The 18,695-nt window shown below is 47.5% G+C and overlaps 1 protein-coding gene across 4 annotated transcripts in view; it reads left to right on the top strand.

Annotated features, from left to right (window-relative positions):
- Frmd5 (FERM domain containing 5) overlaps positions 1-18,695 on the top strand; it is a 262,448-nt gene that overhangs the window by 206,957 nt on the left and 36,796 nt on the right. For all 4 annotated transcript variants that reach the window (XM_021191990.2, XM_021191988.2, XM_029535891.1 and 1 more), the window contains exons 2-4: positions 12,356-12,460; positions 17,899-17,941; positions 18,376-18,454. In XM_021191990.2, coding sequence (XP_021047649.1) covers positions 12,356-12,460; positions 17,899-17,941; positions 18,376-18,454 — 227 coding nt within the window. The remainder of the gene's footprint in view (positions 1-12,355; positions 12,461-17,898; positions 17,942-18,375; positions 18,455-18,695) is intronic.

The following is an 18,695-nucleotide window of genomic DNA, read 5'->3' as shown; positions in this document are numbered from 1 at the left end:
TATAGCCCTGGCTGTCCTGGAACTCACTTTGTAGACCAGGCTGGCCTCGAACTCAGAAATCCTCCTGCCTCTGCCTCCCAAGTGCTGGGATTAAAGGAGTGCGCCACCACGCCCAGCTGGAGTGTGCCTATCTTTAAAATGAGCTTGGGGTATCTGAGGAGCAAACAGGAGGCTGTGAGGCTGCATTGTAGGAGAAGGGGGTTAAGAGAGCTGGAGTCAGTCTGCGGTCACTTCCATCTGTACAGCCCCTCAAGCCACCTGCCACACCTAGCCCCTGCTTACACCCTTTCCACTGTACTCCAAAGCCTCCTAAACACACAACACAATCCAGCATCCTCTGTTGGCCTAGACCTCTTTGCCATGGTCACTGAAGCATTTTACATCAACTCATTAGAAGTGGTGGGGGCTGTGGGTTGGAGTGAAAACAGAACAGTGACTCGCATCCTCAATTTCCTCGTCTAAAGAATGGAGAAACATAGAGATAACATGTAATTACAATGCCTGGCACACAGAACGCAGATTCTGCCATCTTTAAGCATGCTTCCCATAGCACACATGCATGCACACACATGTAAATAAATGTAATAAAAAAATGTTAAAAAAGAAAGAACCTCCTGGTGTGGTAGTGTACATGTGTAATTCCATCACTTGGAAGCAGGAAGATCAAGAGTTCAAGGTTGCCCTCAACTACATCTCAAGTTCCAGGCCAACCTGAGCTACTTGAAGCCCTCTCTCAAAAAGCCACATGATGATGATGATGATGATGATGATGATGATGATGATGCAATCAGGAAAACTGGAGAGTGTTTCAGGAGCTGGAAGAGGAGTCAGGAAGGGTGACCTTGGGAACTTTATTTAAAAGGAGACTTTGCTTTGTCTTCTCTGACCCACACCGATGTCAGCGTCATAAGTTATCATAAAATGTGTGAGCACTTCAACACATTCCAAGTGCAAGCCTTTGGTTACCCACCCTGTTGCATGATTTCTTCCTCTTAGTCTCTCTGCAGCGAGTAGATGGTAGGAGCCTAGCAGCCCTTAAACTGCAAGTATCCAGTCCCCACTCATTTGTAGTGGTGTCCTCAAGTAACAGGTAAAAGCAGTGTCACTATTCCTTTAATTAAGATTCGGAGCAGTTACCACCCCCTCTGTTTACAACTGAGGATAACTCTGGCTTCTGTTTAATCCTCTTTGTAGTCTTTGTGTGGGGGCGGGCGGGTGTCTGCAATGACATCCTGTATTAGCAAAGGCAGGTGCTGCTTTCTGTAATGACCAAGTACTTCCCGCTGAGCCCTACCTGCCCACAGAAGATGCTCAGTGCTAGTGAAACATAAAAAGCACCACTGAGGTCTCATAGAAAGCAGACAGAAACTGCGGTTGGGTCTGCCCTTGGGAAAGGATGTGGCAGGAGTCACCTTCCCATTGGTGGCTGTTGGCTTGTGGACATAGTCCATCTGGTGTCATACAGGGAGGGCAAGGAAATGCAGTTTCTGTCAAACCCATAGAGGCCAAACTTTGGGATAACCGCAGCAGCTGGGGAGTGGAGGAAAATTCTGCTGGGGGTGGGGGGGAAGGACCCTCGAGTTCTGTGTGTGAATCCTGCCCAGATGCCTAAGCTGACCCTGAACTCCCGCCTGAGCTATCTGATGAGGAATGCACGTATCAGTGGAGCTAAACACACACGCACATATGAGACCATTAAATAACAAGGCCACAGCACTGCCTTGGACGAGGACCTCAATGCATAGTACACACCATAGGAATTAAGTCAAGATATGTATTTAGGGACTACAAAAGTAACAAGAGAAAATAGCCCCGACACTTAAGGCATTTATAGAGTTTTAAGAACTCAAATGGTGACCTAGAACAAACTGAAATATTACAAATAATGGAATAATATACAAATAAAGGAAAATAATTCTGCTGAGAATCAGTACTGTTTTGCCTAAGTGTTCGTGTCTGGCTAGAATTTGAACAAATAGAGACAGAAGAGAATATTCTACACACGTCCAAAGAATTATATCCCTAGCCCAATCCTTAATATTAAGGAACTCTCTTTTGTGGCACAGTATTATTCATAAATATATACCATGTGTCCTTGTTAATGTCTGCTTACTCATGATTAATTTATATTTTTACTTTACATATATCATCACTGAAAGTGGCAAATATTTCATTTCATTATAAACACTTAAGAGCTGGTAAGTAATCCTGGTCCCCTCTGTCCCATTATTCCAGATGAGTAACGTTAAATGTATTTTAGGGGAAGCGCATCTCAGATTTCCAACAAAACTGTTTTCTAAAGCAAAGCCACTCCATTAAGCAAACCTTAATTTAGATCGTCAAAGCCCCACGGACTCTGGAAAGCCAAGTTGTTGGATCTCATAATGAGTCCTGAGTCACTGCAGTTGAAAATGCCTGCTTCCCAGCAGGAGTCTTCGCACTAGATTTTGCTGTATGGGAAGGAGGGGCACATGTCTAGAGACTCTGGTCTTTGAGGCCATCAGTCCAGACTTTCGCTGGAATTCCATATTCTTGACCTTCACACACTCCTAAATGGTAAATTCCTAGCAGCCATAACTTGTAAAACTCAATCAGTGAAGAAATTTATGTGACAACATTTCCCAGTGTCCCTTAGCTAATGAAAACGTAAATAAGTTGGGAGACTTAAAAGTGAAAACAATTTGCAGCTTCCAAAGCTAACTTGACAATGCTTGAGTACAGGCGATTCTCTTTAATAAACTTCATTCGGTTGTTGTTTTATGTCGAGACAGAGGCTCACTCCCTGCAGAGCCCTGTCAGGTTTTGACCTTCCTTCTCCTTCCCCAGCCTCCCCACTGCCAGGTTTTATTTAGGTGGGCACCACCATGTCCCCTTTTTAATCTAGTTCCTGACTGCCAGCCTTAGAGCTGACCCCCTTTTTACACAGCTCTTCCTCCTCAGAGGTACTGCTTCCTGCACGGAGCTTTCTTTAGTGTGAAAATGATTGCTAGCCCTCAGAGCTGAGCATTGTCATTCAGACTCAGACTCAGACTCAGTCCTGTTTGTCATTCTGGGAAAGGGGAACTTAGAATTCTATTTGTTAGATACGATTCATTACAAATCTGTGTGTGTGTGTGTGTGTGTGTGTGTGTGTGTGTGTGTGTGTGTGTATTTTACTGGAGATCAGACTCAGGGCCTTATAAATGGAAGATAAGCACTCTTCCACTGAGCTACAAGCCTAATCTTTAATTTACTGCATTAAGAAAATATGAACTGGGGCTGGAGAGATGGCTCGGCGGGTAAGAGCACTGACTGCTCTTCCAAAGGTCCTGAGTTCAAATCCCAGCAACCACATGGTGGCTCACAACCACCCATAATGAGACCTGATGCCCTCTTCTGGCGCATCTGAAGACAGCTACAGTGTACTTATATATAATAATAAATAAAATCTTTAAAAAAAAAAAAAAAGAAAGAAAAAGAAAATATGAACTGGATGTGGTGGTGTATCCCTTTAATCCCAGCCCTGGGGAAGCAGAGGCACAAGGATCTCCATGAGTTTGAGGCCAGTCTAGTCAACACGGTAATGTCTAGGCCAGCCAAGACTTTATAGTGAGACCTTACTCTGCTCTGTAGAAATGTCTAAGCCTCTATTTACATAAAATATGATTTCTATGCTTTGATAATTAGCTACAATATTAGTAACTTCAAGAAGAAAGTGTATTCAAGCAAACACCTTTTTCAAAGATAGGACTTGCCAAAATACTGTGCTCTAAAAATAAGTCAGTGATCTAAGAAATCTTAATTATTTCCTTAATTAAGTCAGTACTCAATGACCCATTCATCAAAGTCTTTGTGCTAATGCTCATTTTAACAGTAGTTTCTCAACCTGTTCTCCCAGGCTTCTTGCTGAGATGAAATTGTTCGCCAATCCTGATTTTTCTGCCATTCCCCTCATCAGTAAATACTTTGTATTCTGCTGCCTGGATGTTTCTTTATCCATACCATTCATAGCCTCATTGAAAGGATCTTCCTGTCAATAATTCACATAAATCCTTAAGAGTATCTGCTTAAAATCCTCACACCCATTACCATCACTTACAATACAGCAATCATGCAGGCGTCACCCGCCCTCCACCACCTCGCCCTTGTCTGCCCCCCTAAACTGATCTGCCGTAGACCTCGTTGTCCCATAACATTTAGCTTAAGTTCTTCCCTAGCCCATGCCCGCTCTTGCTGTGCTGTCCCTCCTAAGGCAGCAGATTTCTGAGCCCCGACCCCCAAAGCTCAGCCAGTGACTCACTTCCTTTGTGACTTCTTTCAGTTAATATCACTCCTCCATACTTCAGGTGTGGCAGCTTCTATCACACTGCCATTTGGAAGGGATTCTCCCCTTGCCTGAAAATAAGACTGACCCTCTATCCAATGGAAACTTGAGAGAATTGTCCCGTCAACCCTCGTTGCTAGAGTCAGTTTGGGCAGAAAGAAAGAATTCTTTCCTGGAGTCTGATGCTGTCCATGGTACACTTCAGAGGCTGCCCCAGAGCCCAGTCTGTCCACTTGGCATCTTACTGGCTGGCAGTCGATGTTTTTCTAAGCATCTCTGACAAACTAAAAAGTGCATGTCTGAGAACAACGTGGGAGATACTTCTGGGGAGGGATGTGCCCCATAGAGCATCTCAAGTGCTCTATGTGCCCCATAGAGCATATCAAGTGCTCTTTGTGCCCCATAGAGCATCTGCTTTTTCAAGGCAGCAACTTTTCTTGTCTTGAGCTGATGGCCACCTTTGGCCCACAAGGGCAATGCTGAAGTCATCCTGCTGAGCAGGATGTGCAGGTGTGAAAGAAGATTAAGAACAGCTCTTGGGGTGTGTGGGAAGATGGCACAGAGCCCCTTGTTAATCTGCCTCCATGGCTCCCTAGGCTGAGGGATTTGGAGCCAGTTACCAGCTAATGTCTGCTCTCCATAATTTAAATTTTTTTGTTTGAAAAACATCCCACACCCCCAAGAAAAGCTGAAGAGATTGCTTCACAGTTTAAGGTATATACTGCCCAGGGAGTCAAGGCCTTTAAAAAGCCTGCTATCTTGACTTAAACCAAAACAACTGAAGAGCCACCTCAGGTCCAGGCTTCTCCAGGGTACAGCCAAGTCAATGGAAGGGTTATGGTTAGCATCTCCCTCTGGTCCCTCGGCTTCCTTCCTTTTCTTCCATGGACATTGATTCCAGGAACAACTCTGCCGTGCTAAACTCGATCTCAGAGTCTCTTTCCAAAGCAACCAGACCTGTAACGGGTAGCAGTGCAGGTGTATAATGCCAGGTTGCCATTAACCGCCTGTTGATCTGAGATGGCATGGCAATTAGAGATCCCATGTACCTTGGTCAGATATCAGGAATATGTTTGAGAACGTTGGGCAAAATGTCAGATAATAGAGCAGTCCCCAGATACATGTGCAACTTGCCCATTAAAGGACATTTGACTGCTTCCTGGGGTTTCAGGCATCCTGGTGCTGGTCTACATGAGTCTAGGAGCACAGAAGTGGGTTTTGCCATTCCTCTGAAAAGGCATGGCCTTTTATATTAGTGTAATTAAGCAAATGTAGTGATTAGTCTTTTCCAATATTGAGCTTTTAATTCCTTCTCAGTGGCTCGGGCCCAGTTAGAGGCCTTCTTGAGTGCAGAACTGTTTTCGCCTATGTCTGTATGTTGATAGCAGAAGCAGATATCTTGGAGCTCTGCTTGCACTGCACACAACTCAGTGCCATTTGGGCTGGACCTGTTGTCCTACTCAGTGCCCCCTCCCTCAGCCCCGCCAGGTTTATCCCATAAGGTAAAAGCAAATTAGACAAAGGCTTATAGCCATGAGACTAATACTGTGTGTGGTGATTTGAGTGAGAATGGCCCCCACAGTCCCATATATTAGAATGTTTTATTCCCAGTTAATGAAGCTGTTTGGGAAGGATTAGAAGGTGTGGCCTTGTTGGAGTGGGAGTGGCCTTGCTGGAGGAGTTGTGTCATTGGAAGTGGGCTTTGAGATTTCAAAAACCCATGCCAGGTCCAGACTCACTCTCCCTCTCTCCCTCTCTCTCTCTCTCCCTCTCTCCCTCNCTCNCNCTCTCNCNCNCTCNCNCTCTCNCNCNCTCTCCCTCTCTCCCTCNCTCCCTCTCTCCCTCTCTCCCTCTCTCCCTCNCTCCCTCTCTCCCTCTCTCCCTCTCTCCCTCCCTCCCTCCCTCCTCTCTGCCTGCTGCCTGCAGGTCAGAATGTAAAACTCTCAGCTGCTGCTCCAGATCATGCCTGTTTGTGTTCCAGTGTGGTAATCATGAACTAACCCTCCAAAACTGTTAGCAAGCCCCCAAATAAATGCTTTCTTTTACAAAAGTTGCCTTGGTCATGGTGTCTCTTCACAGCAATAGAGCAGTGACTAAAATACTGTGTTAATTTCTCAGGTTAAATCGGACTTAGATTTGTACAGGGACAGCATCTCCCAAAACAGCCTTCGTCTATCTTGCCTCTTCCCTGTCCTTTCCTACTCTGATTTCACCAGGTAATAGAGTTGAAGACCCAGGAGACGCCAGCCCATCCAGTAAGATCAGCTGTTGCCAATTAGCCTGGCCCAGTTCACTTAGTAATTAATCAAAAACTTATTTCCTGAAGATCATGTACAAAGGCCTAGACTGTGACCTGTGTGGACGCTCACTGGGTACCAGACTTCCTGTCTTTCAAAGAAAGGTAGACACAGACACATAGGGCCAGCAGCAGGACTGTAGACCACTGAGCGTCATGAGACCAGAGAGAAATCCACTTTCCCCGGATCACTTGTGCACATATGAAAACCCTAACCTCGAGGTCACTTTAGAGCCTCACTTGGAGAAGCTCTCAGAGCCCAACAGCCGGGTGTTGCTCTCAGTGGTTTCCAACAACTTGACGGCCTTGGAATAATGCAATGTTCAATTGGCGGCAGACAGTGGTGACATCTCACCCGGGATTGGGGGGCAAGCCTTAGCAGGCCTGGGGCACGGGGTTTGTAGGGTTTATGGGCAGTCAAGATGACATGGATGTGCCAATGACCTTGCTGGGCAGAGGATCTGACACTCACCCTACTGGCCAGATCCAGCAAGAGGAGCAACCACACATTTGCAGAATCCAGGCTTCACTGCCTACTCTCTCCATCCCACTATGAAGGCTGGACCATGGGTATTCAAGGGGCATTGAGGACCGAGTCATCCTGCCCCCTCTAGTGCACATTAGAAGAAACATTTCCAGGCCTAAGAATTATTTATAGACCAAGAGACACCCCTTGTGCCCTGCACTGGGTCCATCTCTCACAATGAAGTGACTAGACTCCTCACAGGGTGGGAACTTCATGTGACAGTGCTCACTGTCTTAGGCCTGCTATGGACGCCATTTCTAGAGCTGAATACGTTTTGTTTAATTGCTCTTCCTGTTTACTTTGAGCAATGACCCTGAGGTTTTGTTTTCAACTAAATAAACTAGTAATAAATACCTTAAACATCTACATTGTTATCTACTTTATCACCCTTAAAAAAAAAAAAGTTAAAAGTCAAACATGATATCTCATGCCTGGAGTTAGAGGCAAGAGGACAGGGAGTTGGAGGCTAGCCTCTGCTACATAGGGAATTTGAGCCCAGCCTTGGCTACATAAAACCCTATAAAATAAAACAATAAATATTACAGAGCAAACTTTTTTTTTTTTTTTTTTTTTTTTTGGAGACAGGGTTTCTCTGTGTAACTCTGGCTGTCTTGGAACTAACTCTGTAGACCAGGCTAACCTCGAACTCAGAAATCTGCCTGCCTCTGCCTCCCAAGTGCTGGGGTTAAAGGTGTATGCCACCACTACCCGGTGCAAACTTTTTTTTTAAAGATTTATTTATTTTATGCATATGAGTACACCACCATTGTTCTCTTCAGACACACCAGAAGAGGACATGAGATCCCCATTACAGATGGTTGTAAGCCACCATGTGGTTGCTGGGATTGAACTCAGGATCTCTGGAAGAGCAGTCAGTGCTCTTAATCACTGAGCCATCTCTCCAGCCCCAGAGCAAACTCTTTAAGTCCTTTTTGGGAGATGAACATAGAGTTTGATAACTTCCATCCCCTAACATGGAGGCAGAGGCTCTGGTCATGGTTGTGGGATGTGACATCATTTAGGAGATGGGGAACACAGCATGGAGAACTTACCTAACATACTGCCTTCCCTATATCTCCTGAGCTTCATCCCAGCCTGCCCAACACTGAACACAGAGGACTTTGCTCACTGCTGTCGACCTGACCGGCCCTTGCACACAGAGGGGTAATTGGATCCTTTCCCAGGAGCAGGGTGGTGAAATGTAAGACTGGGCATAGCACCCAGACAGCAGTGTCACTGGGAAGCCTTCAGGAGTCTGACATAGGCAGGAGGCAGAGGGTTGGCTACATCCACCCTCACCTCCTAGAAACCAGAGTCCAGAGACCTGGACAGCAAATGCTCTAGAACAGGCCCCTGCAATGGCAGAGCTGCGTGAGAGGCAAGCCCTTGCCTGTGCTCGCTGCCTTCCCCTCCATCTCACCCCTGCCTTCCCCTCCATCTCACCCCTGCCTTCCCCTCCATCTCACCCCTGCCTTCCCCTCCATCTCACCCCTGCCTTCCCCTCCACCATCTCACCCCTGTCTTCCCCCTCCATCTTACCCCTGCCTTCCCCTCCATCTCACCCCTGCCTTCCCCTCCATCTCACCCCTGCCTTCCCCTCCATGTTACCCCTGCCTTTCCCTCTACCATCTCACCCCTGCCTTCCCCTCCATCTCACCCCTGCCTTCCCCCACCATCTCACCCCTGCCTTCCCCCACCATCTCACCCCTGCCTTCCCCCTCCATCTTACCCCTTCTCTAAGGTCCCATAAAGATCTCCATTTAACTCCGTGGTCCAAAGAAAGCCATGATTATTCAGCCTCATGAACCTTCAGTTAGTTGGACTGCAGATCTCTGTGCCTTCCAGTGAGGCAGGATAGAGAAGGTGGAGGCTAATAGGGAGTGGGGTTCTACATGCTGCCTCCCCACCAGGGTGCACCATGCCTGACTCCATCTGTGCTGGGTTAAAATGCAGTGCGCTCCCACCCAAGGCTATTTATTTATTAGTGGGCAGAAAATTTAATTAACCTTAATTCGTTTGGGTCACTGGCCCAAACTTGCTTTCTGCTTGCTGCCTCTGTCCCCTTGCTAAACAATAGTCAAAACAGAGACCCAGAATCAGGCCTGCCAAGAAGCAAAAGCATAAATGCTCCATCCTCTGCTGCAGAGTGATTCTCAGAGGCTCATGAATCATTTGGTGTACCCTCCAAGTTTAGCTGCGGATAAGGGCTTCGGCACCTGCCTCAGCTTCCTGTTCTGAAGATAGACGGGCTCAGGCTTGGCGCTCTGACTTTGCTGCGACTAAATGGTAATCATGTATCAGCACAACTGCCTGTTCTCCAGGATAACCAGTGACACAGCGTTTGTCTCACACTCTCCCTTATCCCAGGCTTCTGTGTGATTGGAAATGAGCTTATTCGGGCTTTAAAACCGTGCTAGTTTCTCACAAGGCACTAACTTAGCATAGTGTGAATACCATTTCTAGAGAAACAGAACAAAACAAAAATGAAACAAGACACCACACCCGGCCAGGGTCTTCTACTCTTCCAACTCTTCCCTCCCAGCTGCCCCAGAGTGGAGGGGGTGGGTACTAACGGAGGATGCTGCATAGACCGAGTTGAACATGTCTCCCCTCCCAGAGGACTCTAAGTAGGAGTGTAAGCTTGTCTCATCCTCTGCAACAACAAGGAGGGAGTAGATCCTGCCTCAAGAGACGAGAAAGACCTGGCTTGTGACCAGCCAGAAGTTCCAGGTCTCTGTCCTGTTTCTGTTGGGAGACCTAAGAGTATAGGATTGGGGCTGCTGTCTGAAGAATGTGTAGGAAGAGGGTGTGTCAGCCAGCAGAAGAGGAGGGAGAGGTCCCTTCTAGCTGCTTCCTCCTCTAATTAAACTCTGCTGCACTCACCTTTCAGCCTCGGCAAGAAAAAGACTTAGCATCCTGCCCCGGTCCTTCCCTAGTACTAGGGCAAGCCAGCAGAAGGGGGAGGTAAAGAATTCACCTTTGGTGGATGTCTTAATAATGTACCTGTTGTTGGTGTAGGGCCAAGCTGTTCTGTGATTACCCATGGACCAGAGCCATTTCACCAAGTCTTAGAAGACTCTTATAAGACGCCATCAGTTGGCCATGTAAACGTACCAAAGGGCATCTGAGCTGAGCTGCAGACACAGCTTGGGACGGTTGCAAAGGCAGGAGCCGTGCAGGGCTCCAGATGCCCTGAGAGTTCCCAGTCAGTCATTCTCCTCCTGGCTCACTTAGGATACCCAGGCAGGCCTGGGAGGTAGAAGGTCTGAGTTATACTTTAGGTAGCCTTTCATCCAATGTACCCTCTCTTTAATGAATAGTTTATTCAACAGATCCTATGAAGTCCTGCACTTCTTGTATAAGACCTTGTGCTAGTTCTGGGGAAGGCTCCTCAGAAGGAGCCAGCGAGAGAAACATGGGGAGAGGTCGACAAGGTGACTGAGTGTTGTTAAATGTCATGAAGGACAGAAACAGGAAAGCGAGGTGCAGAGCTGGGGAGCATAGCCATTCTCTAGGGGGAAAGACCTGTGCAGAGGGGCTTTGGCACCGGGATCTCAGAAGCAGGGCAAGAGGAGCCACAGGAATTGTGTTCCAGGCCTGAGTGCACAGACGCAGGAGAGCCTTAGCTTGTCAGGAGCAGAAAGGCTATTGCCGAATGGCAGGCAGAGAATGATGAGTTCAGAAAGCGGGCAAGGGCCAGGCTGCGTAGGACATTACAGGCCCTGACCAGAGTTAGGACTTTATTCCAAAAGCATGGGAAGTCACTGATTGTGTTAAGCAGACGTGAGTGATATAATTAAAGATCACTGCCACATTGCTGCTAATAGATTGGAAACAGATTCCATTAATGTGGACCTGGGTAAATAACATTAGGTTCATTAGACTATATACAGTACTTTAAAACTCTGAGACAGAGCTACATGCACTACTATAGAAGGATTTGCCAAGCAGCTCCAGTAGAAGACAAAACAAAAAACAAACCAAGAAACAGTATGTAAAAGTGTGGGGGTTTAGACTGAAGCTCAGGGAAGAGCCCTTGCAAATCCCTGCATCCTCAATGCTAGGGGAAATGTGTTATAAATGTAAGGCTAACAAGATGGCTCAACAGAGAAAGGTGCCTGCCACTAAGCCTGACTGATGAGCCAAGTTTCAGTCCTTGGGTTCATGTGGTGGAAAAGAGAACCATCTCCTGGAAGATGTCATCTGACCTCCATACATCCACAGTGGCTTGCACACACTATATATATTTTAACATATATATATATATATATATATATATATATATATATATATATATATATATATTCATGTATATATGATATATTTTAAAAAGAGGCAGCATCCCTGCCTATATATGTACCTGCTTTTAGACTATTACATAACAGTCTGTTTGCAAGATGCTCTTAGGAAGACCATGTGCAGTGAGGAGGGGAAGAAGACTAACTTAGTAGCATATTATTCTGCACATGTGAATGACTTATACTGTGCCTGGATCACCTATTCAGCAAACAAAAGACATTGCATCTAAGTTGGATCACTCTGGTAACTTTGTGGAGAAGGACTGAGCAGGGTGCGAATGGAAATGGAGAATGTACTCGAAGGCTCAGGCAGTAGTTCCAGCTGCAGGAGAGGTGTGGTTTGACCTGTGGAACTGGCAGTGGGCATGAAGAACAGGGGCTGAACTCTGATGCCCCGTAGATGAGCTCCGATACCGTGTGCTGGAATGCTGATGAGTGTCTCCCAGGTGCTAAACCCCTCAGAATGCCAGAGACTGTGTGAGACATCACAGTGCAAAGGACAGTTATGGGTGTGGACTACTGTCATATCCACATGCAGTTCATAAATCATCCTTATAATTATAAAAACAAAATCAAAAGCAAGGCTTGGTGGTGCTGGAGAAGCTTGCTGTCCAGACAGTCCGGCGGAGTCAGTGAGCTTCAGGGTTAATGAGAGGTCTGGTTTCAAAAGGAATGCGGTCCACATTGACCGCTAGCCTCCATGTGCGCGCGCGCGCACACACACACACACACACACACACACACACACACGTGCACACACATGCACATATATATACATACACAATTCACTCTAAAGTATTGCATAAAATACATATGTGCACACACATTCATATACCTCTTATCACACACACACACACACACACACACACACACACACACGTACGTCACCCTAAAGAATACATATTTCTCAATGGAGCTTGCTTGCTTTGCAGAGAGATGCCAAAGGCCAGTACCTGTTTGACCTCCTTTGCCACCACCTGAACCTACTTGAGAAAGACTACTTTGGGATTCGTTTTGTGGACCCAGATAAGCAGCGGGTAAGTCAAAATTCAAAGCACAGAGTGCGGGGTTAGTAAATAGGCTTGCATCGTTGGTTGTATGTGACTCTCTTGCAAAGTTTAGCCTCAGGAGTCAGGGACCACCCAGAGCCTCTAGTTGGTGTTATTACACTGAGCCTGAACATCACCTGAGCTAGATTTCAGCTGAGGGGACCTGACATTTCACAGATGCTAAAAAGGGAGCCCAAGAGCTTAAACAACTTGCCATGGATGCCTGCTAGAGGTGTAGCTGATAACCTATGGAGGCCAGAGTTGAGGTCCTAGAGCCCAGTGCACAGAGAGGGCATCTCTTGCTTCCTTTTCTGGTCAACCGGCTGACCCGTATTTCAGGGATCTTGTCCTGATTAGGTAGAGCATCACTGGGCAATGCCAGTCTGGTCTAGGCAGCACAGGGAGTCAAACTGACGAGCCCTTTAGCACCTTGTAAAGCCTATAGCTCTTTCCCTGGTCTGTGCAATAAAGGAAGGCAGCTGTGGGCTACGGGCCTTCACCAAGACTGGCATCTCAAAGAGAAACAAATCCATTTCCCTCGAACCCCTACATCATCTCCAACATCACTTTACCAGCCTGCCCTTCCTTTCTGTGATCAGCCAGATATTACGACTCTCCAGACATGTCTGCCTCCCTCTCAGACCTTCAGTCCCTCAGTTCTCTGCGTGGAACATTCTTCTCCTTTTCCTCCTCCTGGCTTCCTTTTGGTTTGGTTTGTTTTCTGGTTTTGTTTTGTTTTTTGAAGATGGATTTTTATTTTATTGATGTATGTGTGTGTGTTCGTGTGTGTGTGTATGTGTGTGTGTGTGCATGTGTGTGTGTGTGTGTATGTGTGTGCCGTGTGTTTTTGTTGTTTTCAGCAGTCAGAGAGTATGTTGAATCCCCTGGAGTTGGAGTTACGCAGTTGTGAGCTTCCTGCCCAGGGTGTTTAGAAATGAACCTGGGTCCTCTCCAAGAACAACAAGCATTCTTTTTTTTTTTTTTTAATTTTTTATTACATATTTTCTTCATTTACATTTCAAATGCTATCCCAAAGTCCCCTATNCCCTCCCCCCACCCTGCTCCCCTACCCACTTACTCCCACTTCTTGGCCCTGGCGTTCCCCTGTACTGGGGCATATAAAGTTTATAAGACCAAGGGGCCTCTCTTCCCAGTGATGGGCGACTAGGCCATCTTCTGCTACATATGCAGCTAGAGACACAAGCTCTGAGGTTACTGATTAGTTCATATTACAACAAGCACTCTTAAACACTGAGCCATCCCTCCAGCCCCAAAGCTACCTTCTTTTCATATTTAAGGTCTTTCCTGGCCTTTTGCTTCCTCCAGGAAGTCTCTCTCAACATTGCCATATATCCCCGCTATGGCCCACTATGTCCTTTAATACCTACCCATCGTAGCACTTCCTGCACTGTGCTGACAGCCTTTGTCCCCACAGAAGTTTAAGTTCCAAGAGGGGACAGACAGACAGACTGTACCTCATCCATCACTGTCTACCATGGAGCCGATGCAGGGCCTGGAAAGCAGTTGACACTCAGTAAGCATTTGCTGAAGGGATGAGTTGACGGTTTGTGGTGCCTTGATGCTCACCTTCATCTTCCCAGCCTGCAGACACCTGCATTTCTGCAGGTGATTCATCGTCCCTCTGCTGACTGTGAGGATGTGCTGTTTGGCATCCCTAGGAAGTGGGAAAATATGCAGACACGTGCAGGCTGTGCACTCCTGCTCACTCACCACCCACGCTCCAGTCTCCACAAACATCATCATAAATCCTACAGTGCTTCACAAATCCTGTAGGGCCTCCTTCCCTAGGGCCAAGATTTCCCCCACAGTCCCCGACAGGGCTATCTCTGCCATCATGGCGGGTCTCAGGCCACTAAGAAGGCACAGCAGCATTCCGGCACTACCCAGAATGACAGATGCTGAGGGAGAGTGGATATGCCCTTCTCCGTGCCACAGTCAGATGCTGTTCATCTTTTGGTTGCCTGAGCCACTTTGTCCTCTGGATCCTGTTTAGGGTTGTGTACTAAAGACGTGAGTTTTAGAAAAGACTCTTAAGATACCTACCATGCCCTTTTCCTCTGACTAGCCTGGTCCCCACTCTTCGCATATTTATCTTGTCTCTCCCTGCCTGGCAGAGCTGTGAGCAGCATCGTGGAGATTTATCCTCAAAGTCTGCCCCTTGCTCTGCTCTGTTGGCATGCTGCCCTTAGCTCTGGACCTTAGTATGTAATCACTAAGTGCCCAGAGAGCAAGAAACCATACTGTCCTCACTGCAGTATGTGCCCATTCTCCAGGAAGTGGTGGGAGTCTGGGGTGTTGGCTTTTCTTCCCCCAGCCCCCCAGTGTTTGTTTAGACTAAGTGCTCTCTCCTGGGGAGTGGGGTATATACACTAAGATCTCTTCATCTCCCCCAGAGCTAGCAATATAAAGTCAAGGGACAAATGTGTCCTGTTGATCACTTTCTCAGTTAGGGTAGGATGTTTTTGAAGAGAAAAGGATGGCTGTGGAGTTGATCCAGATTAGAGGAGGGTGAACAAGAGAAGACTAGGAGAGAAGAGCTATGCCCCTTTACAGAGAGTCTGCTGTAAACTAAGCCCCACCAGGCTGATGTAGACTGAGCACCATGTGGTACCTGGTGCTGAATCAAGAGCTCTACACATGTTCCATCAAGCAACCCTTAAGGCCAGTGACAAGACTCCAGATGAATAGATTAAGACAGGTGGTCCAACCAGGGTAGGTAGCAAGGCCAGTCTGGAGCCCAGGACTGTCTGACTGTGTGATTTCTGAGGTATCAGGCTGAAATCACAAAGTAGCCCAAGTGGGGGTGATTCTGAGCCTCAGAAAAGGAACATGGAGCACCAAGGCCTGAGAGTCATGGGAGGTCTTAGACAATCTATGACAAGGACTTAATCTAAATCCACTAATTCATGGCAGAGATACAGGAAGTTAACTCCTCGCTCCCACAGGCGCGAGCAAGGAAAGCCTCTGCCCTGGCTCCAAGGTGGTCTCAACAGCTCACATTGATCTTCACCACTGCTTGCTCACTGGGTGTCTTGGGGCTCCCATCTCTCTCTCCACCCTTCTCTCCTGGAGGAGCTACCTCCTGCTGCGCCCTCTGTTTCCAGCTCAGGCTGAGCCTCTGCCCTCTCCACGGCCTTTTTCCACCCTTTCAAGCCTCAAAGCATGAAGATTGTTGCATTTTGACCTGTCTCCCCCTGAATCTTGCCTCTTTTCCTGATCCTGCCTCATGGTCTCAGTTTGCTATTAATTCTGGGATTGGGTCTACAAGATGCCGTCCCCATGTTACTGGGACAATCTCATGATTTTTCCACTGGATCTCTAAAATCCCTCAGATGATCTGTGATGACAGCTGTCCAAGCCTTCCTGGTGCTCTCCAGCTTCAGTCCTCTCCTGAGTTCTCAGCTCGGTCCAAACAAAAGTTGTCTCTTGCGACTGCCAGGGGGGAGGGGCCTCCTTGTAACTGAGCTCACAAGCCCTCTGGCGATCATGGCTCAGTAAGATCTTGTCGTCTGTCTTCTTTATTATCCCTATCTTATTTCTCTCACCTGTCAGTCTAAAGGTCTGTGCACTACGTCCCCAACACTTGCTGTGCTCTTCTCGCTATGCAGTCCTAGCGCGCTTTGAACCAGACAGGCCTCCTGCACCAGCCCAGGCAAAGCTGCAGCTCCAGCCGCCTCTGTGCAATTGCACCTCTTACTTCTGCCTCCCTGCGAAGCAGAGCTGCGGCCGGCGGGCCGTGTAATGTGAGAAGGGCCTCTTAACCACGCTGAGTGGCTGTAATAAGTTGCCAGCCTCGTGGGAGCTCAGATCACAGGAAGCAAGAGAGCAGAATGTCAGCCCAGATTATCCTCGTGGAGCCGACAGTCCTGGCTCTTAGTGGGTCCATTAACTACATGACCCACAGCCCAGCCCAAAAGGTGAGAGCTGGGAACAGAGGGAGGCCAGGATGCTGTCTGCATGGCCTTGGCTGCTTTCCTGCAGAAGAAAGTCTCGGCCAAGACAGTTACAGTAAGCAGAAGTAGCCAGGAAAGAGGGCACTCTGAAACCTAGCCCTTTGCCCAGTCCACAACTGCGCGTTGCCCCACATGCTAAGCCCCGGTTATTATATGCTAAACAAGTCAGTTGCTGTCCTCTGGAAGCTTACAGCCAGCATCTTCAAGCCACTTCCAAGCAATCAAACCCCAAATATTAGCAGTTTTAGCTCTCTGCCAATTGACAAGTTACTTGCCTAATGTAAGAGCGTCAGGCATCAGTAACGAATGTTATCAAGAACACACAGAGAGGGGGGAAACTGGTCTACAGTCATCTGGAGCCGGACAGATGGCCCAGCTGGTAACAGCACTTTCTTGCTCTTCCAGAGGACCCAAGTTTGGTTCTTAGCACCCACATGGGGCAGCTCACAACCACCATTAACTCTAGCTTTGGGGTTTCTGACACCCTCTTCTGCCCCCCCCCACACACACACACAAAATCTTTTTTTTTTTTTTTCCAAGATAGAGTTTCTCTGTGTAGCCCTGGCTGTCCTGGAACTCACTCTGTACAAATATCTTTTTAAAAGAGAGAGGTTAGAATGGTCTCATTGTTGCCTTCCCTCAAACTTAAGTGCTGTAGAGGAAAATGAAAAATGTAGTTTGACTATATTTTAGCTATAAAAACCCATGGGGAGGTGCACTGACTGCTCTTCTAGAGGACCCAGGTTCAATTCCCAGCACCCACACGGCCCTTTACCACTGTCTGTAACTCCAGTTCCAAAGGAACTGGCACCTTTACACAGACACACATGCAATACATGTGAAATTAAAAAAAATGTGGGACAGGATATTATCCTGCACATTAGTTACAGGTAATTATCTATCCTTGCCGCATGCCAGGAAATCCTGAGTAATACAAGCATTGGCTACCTATGTTACTCAGACAAAAATAGAAATATATATACTACCCATCTCTACCTCCCCTCCATTTGGAAATCTCTTCTTATCAGTACTTTTTAAAGTTGCCACCAACACCCTCCACCCCACTCCTTTGCCAGAGGAAGCTGGCATTTAACACAGTGCACAGCAGACATTAAGTTCAGCAGCTCCACACTCAAGCCAAGCACGCTGTCCGTGCATGCATAATTATCTGTGCCCATGGGCCCATCAGGGGCAACCCTCAAAGCTTTGGCACCCTGGTTTGGGAGGGGTCTCCCGGAAGCCTGGGAGTGACACCTGAAGCTAGGGCAATTTTCCCCTTCACGGCTGGTCTGTCACGGGTACTTAGTTCAGAGCACGGCTTCCCTCTCTACACATCTATGGATAAGCTTCCAGGAAGGTTGCCTTCGGTCCCACCATTTCAATAGGATAAAACAGGCGGGGTGTGACACCGCTTCTCATCAGGACTGTCTTGTCTTGTGCTCTCTGTTTCAGCATTGGTTGGAGTTTACAAAGTCAGTGGTGAAGCAGCTGAGATGTAAGTATTCGAAAGGAGCTAAGGCTTACCCTTGGGGGGTGGGGGGGGAGGTGGGAGGAACCCCCAAGGGTAGGAAGGTGTGGTCAGCATGTGTAACTTCCTACTGTTCTAGTGTACCCACAAAAGGGTTTTAAGTTATCTTATGTGTGTGGGTGTTTAGCCTACATGAATGTGTGTCTTTGCACCACATGTGGGCCTGGTACCTCTGGAGACCAGAAGAGTCCCTGGATTTAGAGTTGTAGATGGCCGCAACCAACCATGTGGGTGCTGGGAATTGAACCTGGGTCCTCAGTCTGCAATCCTGATGCTGAGCCTTCTGTCTAGCCTCACAAAGAGATTTTTTTCCCTTTATGGTTCGGGGGCCTGTGCATGCCAGGAGGGGAACCCAGTCATCTTGAGAGGGTCTCTCCTAACAGACACCTCTTCCTCTGCAGCCCAACCTCCATTCACCATGTGCTTCCGCGTGAAGTTTTATCCTGCCGACCCCGCTGCCCTGAAAGAGGAAATAACGAGGTGAGGCTCAACATGCAGTCCCCACGCCTTGGCTCTTGGGCAGGGTGGGAGTCTTGGATCTGGAAGTACCCAGTTCTCTTTGGAGGAATGCTTTCTGGGTAGAATTTGTTTCTGTGTGTTATTGCCCCCCACTTTCTTTGCTCACTGCCTCTGGAGGTGGAGCAGCAGGAACTTCGTGCTTTCTTTTGCATCTCTAATTGCTCGCTCTACAAGAGATCTGGAGTAACTAATAGCTCGAAGG

Source organism: Mus pahari, chromosome 3 (genome assembly GCF_900095145.1).
Source record: "Mus pahari chromosome 3, PAHARI_EIJ_v1.1, whole genome shotgun sequence".
Lineage (NCBI taxonomy): Eukaryota > Metazoa > Chordata > Mammalia > Rodentia > Muridae > Mus > Mus pahari.
This window is presented reverse-complemented; position numbering and strand designations above follow the sequence as displayed.